The following is a 19,730-nucleotide window of genomic DNA, read 5'->3' on the forward strand; positions in this document are numbered from 1 at the left end:
CCTTCTTCAATAATTTGATCAGAGGAATTTCCTTCTGGCTTAAATCAGGAATTAGTTTTTTAAAATAGTTGATCGTCCCGAGAAAACCTCTCAATGTTTTTAAATTCGTTGGTCTTGGGTATTCATCTATGAGTTTTACCCGGTCCTCGGCTAAACTAACTGTTTGTGTGTCCAATTTAAATCCCAAATATATCACTTCTTTTTGAAATTGACATTTTTCAATATTCAGTTTTAATCCGGCCTTGTCCATTTCTCCCAAAATAATCTTTATGTGTTCCAAATGACTTGATGTATCTGGTGAAAAAATGAGTAAGTCGTCGATGTAGTGCACTATGAAATCTTCATATTTATTTAATATTGTATGGAGAGCTCTTACCAATGCTGCACACGCACTTTGTAATCCAAAAGGTACTACTTTAAATCGGTATACAATACCATCGATTGAAAAAGCGGTGTAATTTCTACATCTTTCTGCTAACGGTATTAACCAAAAACTATGTTTCAAATCAATTTTAGAAAACATGTGTGTTCCCGTAATTCTCCCAAAAATAGCTTCGATGTTGAGAGGTGATTCATATTGAGATACCGTGTGTTGATTTATATTCCGGGCATCCAAACAGAGCCTCAATTCTCCACTGCTTTTTTTTACAATCACGATTGGGTTGATGTACGGCGAGTCACATCTCTCTATGATTTGATCTTCTAACATTTTGTTAATTTCTCCTTTCACCTCCTGTCGGTATTTATATGGGATCGGATAAGTTTTCGATCGAAAATTTCCTAAGTCTTTCACCTCAAATGAATGTTCATACTTTTTGGCTACTCTGTTTTCTTCATTTATTAAATCTTCATACTTTTTCAATATTACACGCAATTCCTTTTCCTTTTCTTCTCGACATATCAATTTTCTTTCTGTTTCCTCAATTTCTTTACACACATTTATTTTGTATTCTGCCTCCTCCATTTCGCAGACTTCTTCAAATACCACTGTTTCAATTGTACCTTTTTCGTCTTCTTTTGTTAATCTTTCTTCTTTTTCTTCTTCTGGGCTCATCTCTTCTTTTGAGGAAACCCACTTTTCACTTTCTTTTGCCAATCTCCTCTTTCTTCTCTGTCCTTGCTTCATTGCCAAATTCATTTCCACCGTTTGTTCTTTGTCTAAATCATTTTTCCGTTTCTCATTTTCCTCTTCCATTTCCTTACTGTCCTGTTCTTCTTCTTTTTCCTCTGTGATTTTCATCGTGTTATTTTTGAAATCTATCACCACATGTTTTTCTGCCAATTCATCCACTCCTACAATCATATCATGCGACATGTTTGGCATCACAACACATTGTAGTGCATAAAATTTCTTATCCAATCGTACTTTTATTCGTATTCCTTCATTTATCGTTGCCAAAGTCCGTTTATTTGCGCCCACTAAATTTACCTTGGGAATTTTGTAAATCAAATTCGTTAAATTAACTTCCTCTATTAGTTTTCTGTTGATCAGTGTAATTTCCGATCCAGTATCAATCATAATTTTAATCGGTGTCTCGTTGATAAAACCATCTACAAATTTCAGATTTGTTCCACTTATTTTGTCCTTATTTTCTGCCAATTTAATAAATTCCTTCGGGTGACAAAAAATTCCTGTTTGTTTCTTTGTCTTTAGTGAGCGCCTTCGTGAAAAGACGCTTGCTGTTCTTGTTCGCTTCTACTTCTGTCGCTTTGTCTCTCATCCTCATATTCCTCTATGTGTGTGTTGTTGACCGCTCTTCTATTTTCTCTTGGTCTCTCGGACCCGTATCGGTTTCCGCGATTTTCCGGTTCATTCGTTCTATTATTATTTCGGTTTTCCTGATATGTGCGAGTGTTGTTTCTATTCTGGTTCTCTCGATATCTGTTTTCGTTCCATTGCCGATTTCTTTGTTCATGGTTGACTCTTCCGTTGTCTCTACTTTCGTTTTCCCTCCTCGGGACAAATTCTCTTCTCGTGTACTCTCTCCTAAAGTTTTGTCCTCTATCTCTATAGTCTTGATTTTCTCGTTGTCTATAATTTTCTTGCGTTCTCCTCATTTTTCTTTCTCTTAATTTTGCTTCTCGTATTTGTAAGAATTGACATAAACTGTCAATATCTTTGTAGTTTTGTAGAGTTATGTGATCTTCTAAGGTATCTTCAAAATGTCTGGCTATTAGTTCCACTAGCTGTTCGGACGAATAGTTGTAATGTAAGTGTCTTGCATTGTTGTATAGTTGTAGGGCATATGTTTTTTCTGATATACCCATACTATCCTGGTATCTCCCATTTTGTAATTCCTTGTTTATCTCTATCTGTTGTATTTTCCCCCAGAAATAATTCAGAAATTTTTGTTCAAATGTTTGCCAATTTTGTAATTCTTCTTCTTTGCTATCAAACCATAAACTTGCCTCATCTTTAAGATGGTTCCTTATCGTTTCCTTTGCTGTTTCGAAATTACCGATATGTCGTAATTTCTTTTTTAAATTGTTGATGAAAATTACCGGGTGTAATTTTTTTACGTCCCCGCCAAATTGTGTTTTTATGTCAACCGGACTTTGGATGAGTACCTCTCTCCTGTCTCCCGTCTCTCGTTGTTTTCTGATATCCTCAATTTGTTTTTCTATTTCTTTCTTGTCTTCTTTCATTATATTTTCAAATTTGCTTTCTAATTCCTCCAAATTATCTTTAATTCTCATTTCTTGTTCTTTCATATCATTTTTAATTTCATTAATCTCTTCTATTTGTTGTATCAGTTCTTTCTTTATCCCCTCAACACATCCTTTAATTTCCTGTTCATAGTTTTCCAGACGCTGCTCTATATTGCTCATTGTTTGTTTTGTTTCCCGTTGGTTTTCTTCCATTGTCTGTTTTGTTTCATCCATTTTTAGTGATGTTTCTTGTTGATTTCTATCCATTTTCTTTGATGTTTCATTCATTGTTTGTGTCTGTATTTGCATCATTGCTAATAATTTTTCTAACATCCCTGTTTCTTTTCTTTCCTCCCTTATTGTAGCATTTCCTTCATTATCCGATCCTTCTTCAACAATTGTTTCTTCTAATCTGTTATCCTCGTTTCTTTCTTGCATTTTGCTTTGACTCCTTGTGGTCGACATGTTGTTTCTTTTTGTTACTGTTTTTTGTCCCCGCCAAATGTGAAATTTTACAACACTCTCTATGTTGCAGAACACGACCAATATTTCTCCCCCAAATATTATCAATTTATCACATAAATTTTAAATTCATCAAAAATTATATCAATCAAAAATAGAATAAATGTAAAAGCTAGATAAAATAACTCAAATAATTTCATAAATTTTCAAATAAATATATCAAATTCTTTCCGACGGGCAAATAAATTCTCTCAATCACCTGTTTTCCGTTTCTGATCCTTCAAATTTACAACTAGAGATACTTTTAAGCCCCACGTTGGCACGCCATGTTGTTGAGATCTGCTTTATGATGTCTTATTATTGATTAAGACTAATTTAATTAATCCAATTATTTAATTAATTGGTTCACTAATTTATGCAGAGTCATACAATTCAATTACTATTAAAAATTCTCAGGGTGCCTTTTTAATTTTACTTTAATCAGTTTACTTTATATATATCTCTTCTAGTGGGTTCAGTATCTCCTAGTTGCTCATAATCGGGATAAAACAGGAAACGGAACTAACATTAAAACAACATAAATATGCACACAAATTATTATTTATTTCAATAAGCAATACGGTGAATGTTAATAAATAACTTTTTGTGGGCAATTATCTTTCCCAACAAACTCCTATACTCTAAATTTAATTTTAATTAACAAACTATCTATTGATCTGCTTTATAATAATATCTACTAAAAAATTTACCATATAAAAAATATAATTTATTCACAAAAAAATAACTCTTTAAAACTTGGAATCTTTGTTCGTATGCTTATATTTGATTTTATCTTTAGAATGTCTTAAAGTTTTCTTTCATTCAAATTATTTGACTGACCTTTATTTTTTACACCAATGATGTCTCCTCTCGATCAAACCACAGTTCCTTCCTTGATTGATTATGTCCGGCTACCATCAAATCTTTCCAGTTCTCAGCATCGCTCCAAAACCGCATACCAGCAAACTACTCCTCCGAAAACACAAGCACAAGCCTCTTTTGACCGGTACTCTTTATTCACAAATTCTCCTTTCTTTCTCAATTAGATCTCGTGGACTATGCAGACTCACAAGAGGTATTAATCTTCTCGTTTTTGATCTGCTCTCAGCTTCCACCTTTTTCACTAACAAATGAAAAACACTCCTACTCCGATTGACTACACAAAAAAAACACGTCTTCTCTTCTGGTCTGCCGGTAACATAAAAATTTTTTAATCTCCCCAGACAACCTTCTCAAACTCTCTCATCCCCCATCATTCCTTTTTAACCAATCATAAGCATTCATCTTTCCCACTAATTTTCGATTCCGAAAATTTCCAACATTATATTTAAAACAAATAAACTAATTTCACTCAAATTACTTTTCAGAAACCATTAACAATTTTGCCTTTTTCAACCGAAATAAGCTTCCAAATTCTTGTTATCTCATATCTAAATCTAATTCTTATTTACTTTCGAAAAATGTCCACCGCAAAATACAATTACAAAGTTTATTCCTTAAATATATAATTACACGAATTCCATTGTCCTTTCACTATTCACTTAGTCCTTCAAGAAAAAACTAGTCCGTCACGGAAACAATGTCTTTTCCTATTCTAACGGTTACAAATAAGTACAGGGTTGTATTTTAACTTATATGCCCGCGGTATATTAAAATAATAAAAAAAACTCTTTATTCTATTTCTGATCGATAAACTGATCCATAACAATATATATATATATATATATATATATATATATATATATATATATATAAATATATAACTGTTTTGGATGGGTTGGAATCAATAAAAGGGCTATTGGTTAACTATTTTTTTAATCTCGAGCTTTCAATTGTGTTTACAATTATTATCAAGAGCTAAAAAAAACAAAATATCTTACAAGGTTGAACTAAAAAGAAAAAAAAAATTTTGTTAACTTACCAAATAAAAATTAGTTTAGTAAGTAAAAATTACTGCTAATACATCTTCAAAATATTTAATATAAAAATGTTTGAATCCAATAAATGTTTCTCCGAAAATTTTTATAATTTTGAAAAAATTTTTTTTTTTAATACAAAAATAATTGAATTATAAATAAGTTAAAATAGCAACCAATTACAAATAAGCCACAATGTCATAAATGCCAACATAAAATTTTTATTTTTGACAATTATATTGCCAAAAGTAAAATTTCGTTTAAACATTCTTTTTTGTTTAGTAACAAAAAGAAGAAGATTTATTCACCGTTGACAGATGTCTGAAAAAATGTAACAGATATATGGAGAATTAAATATGACATTTTACGAGTTTTATATATAAATCATAAAGAAAGAATATAATTATCAATTTTACTTAGATTTTGAATTTCTGATCTTTTGTTTAAATTATTATCACTTTTGCTAATACAAACCATTTCCAAAAAAGTCCTGTTAAATTTATTACTTTCACTACATAAAATTTTAATGTTATTAATGCGCAATAGATCTCACAATATGCACGTAAGATATTATAGCACTAATGAATTGGAATGTTCTACAAGATCTACACGGATCAAACCATCTACCAATTATCTTTTTAAGTCATTATCAAAGAGAAAAAGGAAACCAAGAAAACACATAAAATATGTAACTTTAACAAAGCAGATTGGAATTTGTACTTATCAATCTTTACATCTCTAAACCCACCCAGGGCGTATGGCGATCTAATTAAAAACTTAATATGATACCAACAATGTGCAATACCACAATACACAAATACTACAAACACCACATTCCATAACCATGGTGGGATAAAATGTGCCAGGAAACAGCCCGAATCAGAAAATTAACTATAAACAAAATCCTACATTAAATAAGTTCGTGGAATATAAAATAATGGACGGAACAAGCGAAGAAAACTTAACGAAAAAGAAAAACTGCAGGGAGTGTTGTGAAAGTCTAAATCAAAATACTCCTGTTAAGGAGGTTTGGAGAAAAGTAAATGGCTTCAAAAATCAAAAACATTTCAATAATTCACCTATTGATACTGACGAACCATGGATAACAGAGTTTAAAAAAAATTACCAGATTGGGTACCAAATGATATTACCAATTCTATTGTTACTGGTCCTAAATAAAATCTTAACTTAGAACGTCTGTTTTATCTATGGTTACTGAGTAAGTTCCTTAAACAAAATAAAAATACTGCTCCTGGTACAGACAATATATCCTATTCTATAATCTCTAATATGACAAACGAACACAAAATCCATCTTCTTAATATTGCTAATATTATTTGGCAGAAACAGGTACCAATTCCAGAGAGCTGGAAAGACTATATTATAATACCAATAAAAAAACCTGGCAAACGAGCTAATGATCACAATTCATATCGTCCAATATCTCTATCATCTTGTGTTCTTAAAACCTTGGTAAGGCTAATTAAAAATATATTAGAACATTGATTAGAATTTAATAAAATTCTCCCAAACTCTCAGTTTAAATTTTGTAAATTTAAATCAACCCAAGGTGCTATAACTGCTCTAGTAACAGCCGTGCAAAACTTTACGGAAAACTTATCCACTGCAGCCACATTTCTGGATGTATCATCTGCTTTTGACAACATAAATCTGGATATCCTTCAACAAAAGTTATTGTTAGTTGGCATACAAATTACTATATCATCTTTTTTAAAAACCTTACACTCAGAGAGACTGATTTAGTTAAATATCAATGAGAAAATTTTATCTCCTCGACTGTTGGACTGACAGTGACGCCTTTTCAGCATATTTAATAGAACTTTGACAACAAATAAAAAAAAAATTTTTGACAACCAGCTATTATTTGCTGTTCGCGTTACTTGTGACTATTTTTTTACATTTTCCTCCACCGATTTATATTATGTGTAGTTGTTCTATATTTTTGATAATTTTATTTCATTTACTATTTCGTTTGTGCATTCTAGTAGTTTTTGTAGTAAATATTTCTATTTTTAGTACTTATTAAATTTTTTCGTTTTCAGGTGAACGAACGATTTAGTTATTTCTAAACCCATCAGGCGATGTTACAATCTGATCCACTGGAACAGCACGTCCCAATCGTCCCAAAAAGTGACGTCTCGGAAGAGTCAAAGCACCACGATGCCTTCGACATCACATTCAAACACGTACTGGATTACGCGCCAGCTCCAGGATGGACCCTGCACGTCAACGCTGAGGGCAGATTGTATTACTGCAAGTAAGTATACCAGTAATTATAACTACCCAAGGTTCTTTCAGGAAAAAATCTTAATGTTATAAGTCCAATAAATATAAAAATTGGCATACAATTTATGTTTAAATTAACTATAATTAATGAAATAAAAAATGTTTATGCATCTTAATCATATACAAAATCGTAATAAGTAAAATTTACAACCGAAACGTAAAATCCTTTGAGTAATATAATATGACTCTGAAACAAATGCAGGTGCAGACACAACAATCAGTTAGTGTCTCTTCAAAAAAGAAAATCTAGTAAGTTATATAAAGACCAATAGAGTAAGATGCACAGGACATGTGATACGCAGGATGGCCTAGAAAATGATGGAAAGATGCAGTCAACGAGGATCTGGAGAAAATGGGAAATAGTGCCACAATAAATGTGCAACCAAACAACTTGTTGGTTATACATTTTGGCAGAATTTTTAAAAGATTCTTTTTTAAAAACGATTTTATCAAATATTAGTTAAATATGTAATTTTCATTACAATCAATTGCGGCTTACGGACTAACACTGTAAATTAGTGTCGATGTTTGCAATTTATTACTGTGAATACCAGTTTTAGTAGTATTTAATTACAAATAGTGATAAACAAACATTTGTGTACAGCTTGGTGACATTTTCTTGATTGCGGCATGCAACGTGTTACAGGGAACAAGCAAATATTGCAATATTTATAAACAAGTGTCTAGTTTTTTTGTTATCAACCTTCTATTAAGAAAGCAATTAATTCTGCCAAGAACTCTACGCTTTTGGCAAACCAGTATAGACAACACATTTTACAATATGAGTTTGTTATTTGCGGACATCCCAGGAGAAATATAAACATTACTCTTCCTTCTTTAAAAAGAATTAATTCATTATTTATCACTCAGAAGAAAACTTAAAATTATTTGACTATGTAAAATTCACTGATGATATTATTGGCTCTAAAAATATAATATTTACATCTCTAATTTTGAACAGCCGGATCTGCATATACCTTAGCAAAGTTCAACTTGTTGACTAGCTTATTACCAATACTACCACTATTAAAGTAAACGGTCTAGACCTATCTATTAGGAGATTAGTTAATTTAGCAAAACGCATCATAATTTCGACTGTCTGTCCCTAATTCTCCATGCTCTCGTAGAAAATGCTTTGAATGGCCTTAGTTTAAAACTCGCTTCTCTTGTCTTTTTCTAAAAAGCTGTAATTCAAGGAGATAAATATAGCCATATCCTCTCATTTCGGAGAATATTATACATAATTCCACCTACTGAAAATTTTGAGCTTCAGACCTTACTAGTCATACCCAGATGTGTTAGATTCGGCGTAGTCGTCCGAATCCAACATACCTGGGACACCTTACAAGAGGTCTTCTGAAGATTCTCACCACCCAAAAAAACGACCTTACTAGTCATTGAATTCGATTTCACACTATACCGTATATTCTTATCTACTGCTGGAATGAAATACTTTATTTGAAAGCAAACTGTACAAATTGTCAAAACACCAAAATTCCTCAATTTGCCGATAAATAACCATCGGCAAGAAAAATCTCATCAACTACTACCTTAGAACAATTATCTCGTAAACTTATTTATACAAGGACGAAAAAGAGAACTTTCTTCATAAACTTATACAAGAACAAAATGGGGTGAGCACTTTCTACCTCACTCAGCACACTCCGGACTGCGACTCTTTTCACCATCTTATATTTAATCCTCAAATTGAAAACTCGTCATTGATGCCTTATCCTAAGGACTTTATGGAAAAAAGCACAAAAGACGCGAAGAAGAAGTGAAAAATAGATCCCACAGATAAATCCAAAATATCAGATGCATTAAAGCAAATAATCAAAGATCTTTACACCAACAACACACAAAGCTTCTCTATTCCTATAGATAATTAGAGAACAACCGATCAAGTAGTAACTTCACAATAGAAGCTCAGCGATTTACTTCCGACATCAACTCACTTTCATCTGACATGTGTGCAATTTATCCACACCTAACCACCAACATAAATAGGAGAATTCCTGAACAACTTGAGATTTGCAGACGACATAGTCCTTAGTACAGACCGGGTAGATCATGCCTGCCAGCTTCTTCGAGACCTTCAAAGCTCGTGTACACGAGTCGGACTTAAAATTAATTTCTGCAAAACATAATATATGACCAACCTAGTACTGGCGAAAAACATCTCAACTAACGGCACGCAAATTGAACAGGTGTATAGCTATAAATATCTGAGCCATGAGATTAAATTAGGAATAGATAATCAAACAACGGAGCTAAACAGGATAATAGAACTGGCATGGGCGGCTTACGGAAAACTGAGAGTCTTAAACTGAAGTCTTTAGGTCAGATATTAGTTGTGTTATAAATATAGATCACAACCGCCTTTCAAAACAAGCAAGATTTATTAGCTACATCATAATTTGACATCGACAGCGCTTTTACACTAGCTATTACGGGAAATATATTATCTTTTATTGAATAGTTTGTATCTGGTCACCGCTTTAAAGTATTAGTTAACAAAAAGGCTTCCTCAACCTATGTTCAGGAAAACGAAGTACCACAAGTATCAGTTTTAAGTTCTACTTTATTTATAATAACTATCAATGATATTTGCAACAATATTCACAACCCAGTGAAGTACAACTACAAACGTTCACAACTATAAACTTAATCCAAAAAGCAGTACATGAACTAACTTCTTAGTAATATACTAGATTTAATTTTTAATAGTCGACTAACATGGAAACCACAGATTACAAACGTCAAAACTAATTGCTTTACCAGATTAAATCTATTAAAATCCCTAGCTAACCATCACTGGAAAACTGATGAAGACATCCTAATTAAGATAAATAGATCTATCATTCGCTCTCGACTGGATTATGGGTGCTTTGTAAACATGTCATTAACAAGTGCTTATTTAAGATCTCTTCCAGTCCCGCAGAAAGCCTTCGCTTTGAAACAGGTGAACTTCCCCTTTTGCTTCACAGGCACAACTGCTTCTACTAGGGTGTCTTCGAATAAAATTTGCCATATTTATATATAAGCTAATTTACAAACACCATAATTGTAAGCCTAACAATAAATACCAGACACTACTTCAAATTTTACTTCCCCTTTCACGAATTGTTGATTTTTCAGTAACAAATACTCATATACTGTCATCAACTCCACTTTGGAATAACAACATTCAGAAAATTAATCTTTTGTTTAATAATTATCATAAAAATGAAACCAACAGTCAAATTCTGAGGCAATCTTTTCTAGAGCTGGTCAACATAAACTCATATGACGAGATTGTCTACACAGATGCATCTAATACTGAGACAAAAGTCTGATATTCTGTAACAACTGCAAATGTTATTATTCAGAGGTTGTGCCTTCCGCCATTCACCTCTATCCATACAGGAGAGCTGTATGCCATTCTCCAAGCAGTAAAATGCTTATCTAACCAAACTAAAGCCAAGAATACTGCAACATGTACAGATGTGATGTCTATCTCCATCGACTCGATTAAAAATATATATTTCAAATATACATGAAGTAATAAATTGTCTTGCTTTCTCTGGAATAAACAAAACAATAATCTGGATTCCTTCACACGCTGGCATTTTAGGTAATAAGACTGCTAATACTACTGCAAAGAAAACAATTAAAGCTAAATCAGACTTCAAATCCGTTCAACTAGCATCAGATCTAAAACCACTTTTCTGGTCCCAAATCAAAATGTCCTGGCAAAACCAATGGAAGAGATTAACCTTGAAACTACACAAAATACAACCTGTCATTGAAACCTTTCAGCTACCTAACTTAAGGAGAAGACACAAATTAATCGTTCGCAGGCTGTGAATTCATCACACACGGCTGACACATGGTCATCTAATGGCTTCAGAGAAATCACCTATCTGTAAAAAGTGTATTGAATCATTAACCGTTCAACATATTCTTACATAGTGTCTCGAGTACGAGCAAGCACAAAAAAAATAAATACATACTCTATACAAAGTCTTACGAATGTGATCTTGTTTTTTTACTTTGTCTTTTATTTTCTTTATTGTAAATTATAATACCGTAAAATTTATAGTAACAAAATTGACTTAGTAGTTCGGCCCTGAATGAGCCACCGAAAGGCGTGTTTATTTTGGTCTCAACAAATTTGCAAATTTTATGCAGTAATTATAACAGTTTATTTATAAATAGTTAAGTGACAATTACATGAAACATCAGTAAGTGAACACATCATATTAGTTTTCATTAATATAACGTGATCAACCAGTTTTTGGTTGATTTGTAATTTAACAATTATCAATAAGATACGACTCAAGAAATATTATTCCAGTTTTATTACCTGTTTGATTACTAGGCAGGTCCGTATTATTTTTAAACACATGTTCCGTGTTAAAATCAAAAATGGAACCTAATATTCAGAGTCTCTCTAACATACCACAAGTATCGCAATTACAGACAAATACCATAAAACCTATTCATCAGCAGCTTCTATACAATTTCCCTCAAAACACCAAGCAATTGTCTTCAGCGCTTTAGAAAATACTCTACTGCAAGATTACTTAATTCCTTTGGGTAACCTAATTCATCCCAAAAATATTATATTTTCCTCCCGACTATCCAATAATCGGATTTGCATGTACCTTGCAAACAAAAAAATCGTGGACGAATTCATGCAAAACCATGGACACATACAAATCCAGAACAATATTGTACAAGCTAGAAGATTAATCTCAATAGCGGAACGTATTGTTTTTCCAAACGTATGTCCAACAATACCACACAGTCTGTTAGTTGATTATCTACAAAGTATTGGACTTAATATGGTCTCTCCTGTCACTTTTCTGAAAATAAGTTCCACCCTTCCGGAATATAATCATATTTTAAGTTTCAGAAGACAAATATATGTCAGTCCCCATAATATCTCCTTACCCGACTCATTCACCTTAGACTTCGATAATACAACATATCGAATATTCTTATCTCAAGAAACTATGGCCTGTTATAACTGCAAAAAGTCTGGACATATCGCCACCAACTGTCCCGATAAACTAGAATCAACAACAAATTTAATTGATTCTAATAACAGTCAATCTACTATTTCTTTCACCCCTGACATCATGCCTCAACCTGCATCAACATCCATATCAAACGAACAAATTTTAGTCCAAGAAAAATTAGCAAATAATCTGAGCAATCCTAATGGTCAAGAAGAAGTTAACACCTTGGAAAGCTGCAAAGCAATCAATATCGATCTTCAGCCAAAACGTAGTATCAATGATGTTCTTACGTCTCCAGAAACAACTCATACAGAAAAATCATTTGCTGTACCTACATCCAAACCTAGAGCCAAGAAAGTTAAAAGCAACGAGGAGCATACATGCATGAAATCAACAAAATCATATGACCTTGAACCTGCCAAAGATTTTATCCAAAATCATTTACCCACATTTGTTCTCAATTTTGACCAACTAAATCTACTTCTAAGCAATGTTAGCGGCGTGCAAGATCCTTCTAACATAATTCAAGAGTTTACTTCTGACCTTTTAGGATTAGTTCATATGTTAACTAAAGTTCATCCGCAATTAAAAGATAGATCAACCAAACGTTATATCACCTTCTTAAGAAAGAAAATCCTCCGACACTTGGGTAACGACATCTCTGAATCCGAGGGCGAGTCATCTCAGGTTAACCCGTAAATTCATATTTTTCGTATAAAATACAATTCACTAAACTACTGCAATGGAATATAGATGGATTTTTCCATCGACTCCCAACCTTGCAAAAACTTATTTGTGAATTCTCTACCGAAATAATATGTCTCCAAGAAACAAATTTAAACCCCCAAAAAAACTATAATTCCAAATATTTTAACATTTTTAGAAAAAATAGAGTACATGACAATAATTTCTCTTCAGGTGGTGTTATGACACTTGTCAAAAAATCTTTGGTTGCAAATGTTTTTCCTGTCAATAGTAACATTAAAACTATAGTTATAGAGATCACCGCTCCCGTTCCAATTTTTATTTGTAACATTTACCTTCCATCTAGTTCTTCAGCTACATATGAAGATTTAAAAAGCCTTATCGAACAGATACCCTCTCCTCGAATCATCGTAGGTGATTTTAACGGTCATAACTTTATTTGGGGATCTAAGCGTACTGATCACAGAGGAAAACTTTTAGAAAAGGTAATGCAGGATCTTCAATTAAATTTTCTAAATGACGGTTCACCTACAAGATTTAACATCTGCACTGGAGAATCCTCCGTGATAGATTTAAGCCTCTGTGATCCAGGTCTTGCTCCGCGCCTCTCTTGAAATGTTCTCGAGTATACTTATGGTAGCGACCATCACCCTATTACCATTGAGAATCTCTCAGGTCAGCCTTGCCCAATATCCTTCTTGCCCAAATGGAATATAAATTCGGCTAAGTGGATCGATTTTGAAAATTATATAGATAAGGCTGTGGAGAGTCTTATACTGAATGATAATATTAACGATTCTTTAGGTACTTTTAATAGTGTCATTCTGCAGAGTGCGGAGCTCTTCATCGGCAAAACAAAGCCCATTAAAAATCATGTTTCTTTGCCTTGGTGGAATTCGGAGTGTAACGAAGCAGTACGTGCCAGCAAAACAGCTTTTAATAGATTTAAGAAGCATAAAACACTCGAAAATAAAATTAACTACAAAAAAATGAAGGCCAGAGCTCAACGTTTAATAAATCAAACAAAAAAATCCAGTTGGGCCCAATATGTCTCTAGCATTAACAGCTCCACTCCTGTAAGAGAAGTATGGAAGAAAATACGTAAAATTTCTGGTATAAAGGAGTCATCCCCAATATCTAGTCTCAAAATAGGTAATCAAATTGTCACCTCTCCTCTTGAAATTGTTAATACATTAGCTAAAAACTACAGAGAAATGTCTTCCAATGAAAATTTTGACCCGGTATTTCTGGAAAATAAACTAGAGGCCGAAAGGTCTAACCTCTATTTAGAAAACTATAACATTCCATTAAACGCTTCTCTCACGTTACAAGAACTAAACAACTCACTGAACGATCTAAAAGAAACAAGTTCTGGGCCTGACGATATCCCAAGTATTTTCTTAAAGCACCTACCCACTTCCGCTAAAAATTACATGCTTCAATTATTTAACTTCATTTGGCAGCGACACCAGTACCCATCTGTTTGGTCAAAATCTATCATTCTTCCATTTCTTAAAAGCCAAAAATCTCGTCTAGACCCCAATTCCTATAGACCGATAAGCCTAACTTGTCCAATGGGCAAGCTACTAGAAAAAATTATTAACTCAAGGCTGATTTGGCATCTAGAAAATTCGAACTTACTTATAAACGAACAAAATGGTTTCCGACAAAACCGATTCGGTATAGACAACATATTGGACCTGGAAAGTGATATTCACGAATCTCTGGCAACAAAACAGCATTGTATCGCAGTATTTTTTGACTTAAGTAAAGCATTTAATACATGTTGGAGATTCAACATTTTAAAAAAGTTACAGTCATGGAACATTCGTGGAAATTGCCTTAATTTTATCAAGAACTTTCTAGAAAACAGATCTTTTCGTGTAAGAGTTAACAACTTCTATTCCGAAATGCAGGAGGAAGAAAATGGTATCCCTCAAGGCTCAATTATTAGTCCTACACTTTTCTTAATTGCTATTAATGACATAATCAAGAACCTCAAAAAACCTTTAAAAGCACGTTTATATGCAGATGATTTGGTGGTTTACGTAAAAGGCAAAGATATTAATTTAACTTCAACAATTTTGCAAACTTTCTTACAAAAACACGAAAAGTGGTCTCGCGATACTGGTTTTCAATTCTCGGTTACAAAAACCGTTGGTATGGTATTCTCAAAAAAGAACTTCTCAAATAATCCCAATTTCAAGTTTTTCAATACATCGCTATCCTTCAAATCATGTGTAAAATTCTTAGGTATGTGGTTTGATAATCAACTTACTTGGAAAGAACATATTAGACAATTAGTTTCGACTTGTCATAAGAAACTTAACCTAATGAGAACACTGTCAAATAGATTTTGGGGCTCTGACCTCTCTACCTTACTTACAATCTACAGAACTCTAATTAGATCAAAAATTGATTATGGATCAATCGCTTACGCCGCTGCTTCCCCCACAGTGTTAAAACAACTAGACTCTATTCACAACACAGCACTTAGACTCTCTCTTGGCGCATTTCGAACGTCACCGGTGGAAAGTTTATATTCTGAAAGTGGGGAGCCTTCATTATATCACCGCCGAATTTCCTTAACACTTTCACACGCAACGTCAATAGCCTCAAATGTAAACAAACCTCTATTTAATAATACGTTCACTAATAAATATATAAATCTCTTTACCAATAGTACCAAACATAAGCCTTACTATGAGCGAGTACGGTGTTACCTGAGATGTCTTAATATAGAATTCCCAAATACCTTTCCAATCAATATTAAAAGCCCCTCTCCTTGGATAATTAATACCCCAAATTTAAATACTTGTCTAACCCAATACAACAAACATATTAACTGTTACGCAGAGATTAAGAATAATCTAGATCTAATTCTCCGTCAGCATTACGAACATAGCTATAAAATCTTTACAGATGCATCTAAGTGTGATAAAGGAGTAGGTGCTGCATTCGTTACTCCAAGCGATACATATCAATTTCGTCTTCCAACCTTCTTTTCGATTTTCTCCGCTGAGCTCTATGCAATGTTTAAAGCTATCATTCATATAAATTCTAATAACATTCCTAACTCTGTTATCTTAAGTGACTCACTAAGCGCCCTTCAAACCCTTAAACAGATCTATCCTAAAGGTCCCCTTGAGAAACTGATAAAACTAGAACTCATGAAGGCTCAAGAAAATTCTAGGAGTATCAGATTTATATGGATTCCATCCCACATTGGCATTGCTGGCAACGAAAGTGCGGACCAGTGCGCGAGTGAAATTGCTAAATGTGCCGATATAGAAAAAGCCGAGAATCGAAATACCGCGAGTGATATAAAAGCTTTTATAAAAAATCGAGTTTTGTGCAAGTGGAAAAACGAATGGCAATCTTCTAAAACATCACTGAAGCAAATTAAAAATGACGTTACAGCTTGGCAACCCTCAACCAGGAACAGAAGAGAACAATTGGTGATAACTAGATTACTAATTGGACACACGAGACTTACTCACTCATATTTACTGTCCAAAAGTGATCCACCTATTTGTGAAACATGTAATGTACAAATAACCGTTAACCATTTATTAATTGAATGTCATAGATTTGCCCATTTTCGTCTTACATTTAACATACCTAACAGTTTAAGTAATTTATTAGGCACTAATTTTTCTGTCATTAATATCGTAAATTTCTTAAAATCTATAGGAATATTTTATAAACTCTAATTTTGTAATTCTGTAGCCGCCGTTAATAACCATTATGGTGGATGCGGCTGTAATCTCTAAATAAAAAAAAAATTGACTTAGTGTCAATAACCTTATAGTTGAGACACAATAAACTAAATAAAAAAACGCTGCTTAATTCCATATAAACATATAACTTAGACATGCCACAAGAAAACAGTTTCAGAAGTTTTGTTTATGACAGTTTTAAAATGGTGCCAGCATCTGCTGGAGCTTTCCAAGTGTAGAAACTTTTCGGCATTTTAAAAAAGGTATTCATCTGTTTAAATAGTGATGAAGGTTTTAGAACAATTCATATTTGGCGAGAGCCAACCAGAGCTGCACAACTAGCACATGCTCGTCCCGTACTTCCTTTCGCTGGTGGCAGTGTTATGTTCTGGCAGGTATTATGTCAGTTGAACACACGAATTTGGAGGTTATTGACAAGTTTCTAACATGATAAAGGCACATCACATGGATTTTAGAATCTCATGTAAAATTATGGCGAGGAGCTGTGAGTGAAAATTGTGTATTTATGAATGATGAGGCCCGTCCATATAGGACTTACGCGGTTGACGACTATCTCGAGACACAGAAGATATTCGCCGTTTGGAATGGCCTGCGATTTCTACAGACATAAACCCCATTGAACATGTATGGGATGTGCTCTCCAGATCTGTTCATGCCCGAAGGAATATTCCTAGAAACCCATCATGAACTTAAAATGGCCTGTAGAGAAGAATGGGAGAATCTCCTACAGGAAATGATAGATAGACTTGTTAGCAGTATTAGAGCTCGAATCCAGGCTTGCATCGGAAATTCACGATATTAAAATTGTTAAATATATTTTATATATAAATCAATTTTTTATTTATTAAAAAACAGTATCTCTTTTAAAACAAAAAATATCTGTCAACGTATAATTTTGGGTGATTCATAACTTTTCAAACTATGTGTATTTGTCAACTAAACAGGTATTGTTATTTACTCGTTGTAATGTATTGTCCTCTTTACTTGTATACAAAACTTAACTGTGATGTAGACATATGCTGAATAAATAAATACTAGACACTTGTAATATAAATGAATGTAATATAAATGAAATAGTATATATGATTCTTAAATTTTTATCATCTACGCCCGGTTTTTTTAAGAAGGTTATGAGCTTATGTTTGACTCTATCAAATGCCTTTTTGTAGTCAATACAACAAATATATACCCCTCGGGTGCATAAGGTATCGCGGAATCTAAATTGTGTCCTTTATACTTTTGTTCTTCGCATTTTGTTTATATATTTTGCTGTATATCACTTTTAAAAACGTTTTAAGTAAGTGGCTTGTTAGGCTATATGTTTTTGCATTAAATTTTTTTAATATAGTTATGAAGATCAACTTTAAGCAGCTTTGACCGATTTTTCTAGGTACATCTGTTTTGTTAATTATGTTCAAGTTGTTATCCATTATTTTATTTCCTGTTTATCAATATTTATTAGACATATTTCATTAATTTCAATAGCCGCTATGTTATATCTTTCTTTTTTTAATGTCTAATCTCCGTATATATATTTCATACAATTATTTTTGTCGTTTTTTCTCTGCCAGAAAACAATTACACCACCTAAAAACCCGTATACTGGATTGAATCAGAGAAATAGTTGTCTTCATCAATCTTCATCAAAGACAGAGGATGGGTATTCACTGCTGTTGGTATCAGAACGACGGAGATAACAGTTATATATTTTACCTCTATTGGATTTAGAGAAACAGTTTCGAGTCCGAACGAAACACGAAAGGAAAAAAAGGAGTGTCAATCCCTTGTTTCGAGCAAGGGAATTAGCAGAAATGTACTATTTATTGAACGAAAAGCGATAAAGAAGTAGAATTACTTACGAATTGGAGACGTTTCGGAGAGTTAGTTGAATTAGCATACCATGCTTGCAATTCATCTTGCTGCAGAAATGTTTTTAGATGTATCGAATAAGAATATATTACACTATTTTGGAAATAATTCTCTCGATTTTCACAGGTTTTTCATACTCGTATATGGGGATTATTGCCTATATCTGAATTTTATAGTAACTCTAATGTGATAAATCAGCAAATATTTTAGTCATATTTTTTAGTGATGTTTTTGCTTATTCAACTACGGTCAGTTACAATGTTTAATGTTGGTGAGGGAACTTTAAATTCAATTTCGAAGATATTTTTTTAGTGCGTTTATAAAAGTGAAAATATTTGAGCATTATTTTTACTTTTCGACCACTTTCGTGTGGGGTCCGCGGATTTTTACCAAATTTTAGTATAACATTCTACCTTTTTGCTCTGTGGATGCCTGTGAGTCAAAGATATGCCCCTCGTAATAATAGCCCTTTTTACTCTATATTTGAATAGCTATATCTGTGAGCTCACTCTACCACTTTTAACTCTGACTGTCTCATCTTTTTTGATATAATGCTAGTTTTTTCACGAAATAATTTACAAAACCGCAAAAAGAGTTTTATTTCGTAAGTCAAGCAGAACAAAAACAAAACATACAAAATTTATGATTTTTAATTTATTGCCAACATTTAACCAAACAAGGAAAAAAATTCTGGAATACTGTGGATTAAAGAATTTGTAAATTACCTTTCAAACAAGCAGTGGCTTTAGTAGATTCGAAGATACAGCTGTTTAATATTAGTGAGTTTTTCAAAAATCGCATTTTTTATCATTATCATCAACTAATATCATTATCATCAACATTCACTTTACAAATGATAAAAAAATATCACAAAATTTTGTATTCTTTTCGTTCTTCTTACCTTATCTTACTTATCTTGACTTGTCTTTTGCAGTTTTGTAAATTATTTCATCAAAAAGTTGACATTATAACAAAAAAAATGAGACCTTGTGAGTTAAAATCGGTCAACTGGGCTCACCGATATAGCTCTTCAAATATAG

At 32.9% G+C, this 19,730-nt stretch overlaps 1 protein-coding gene across 3 annotated transcripts in view; it reads left to right on the plus strand.

The window, feature by feature from the left end:
• LOC140450695 (uncharacterized) overlaps positions 1-19,730 on the plus strand; it is a 651,216-nt gene that overhangs the window by 153,662 nt on the left and 477,824 nt on the right. For all 3 annotated transcript variants that reach the window (XM_072544365.1, XM_072544373.1, XM_072544369.1), the window contains exon 2: positions 7,130-7,344. In XM_072544365.1, coding sequence (XP_072400466.1) covers positions 7,169-7,344 — 176 coding nt within the window. In that variant the 5' untranslated portion in view covers positions 7,130-7,168. The remainder of the gene's footprint in view (positions 1-7,129; positions 7,345-19,730) is intronic.

Source organism: Diabrotica undecimpunctata, chromosome 1 (assembly GCF_040954645.1).
Source record: "Diabrotica undecimpunctata isolate CICGRU chromosome 1, icDiaUnde3, whole genome shotgun sequence".
Lineage (NCBI taxonomy): Eukaryota > Metazoa > Arthropoda > Insecta > Coleoptera > Chrysomelidae > Diabrotica > Diabrotica undecimpunctata.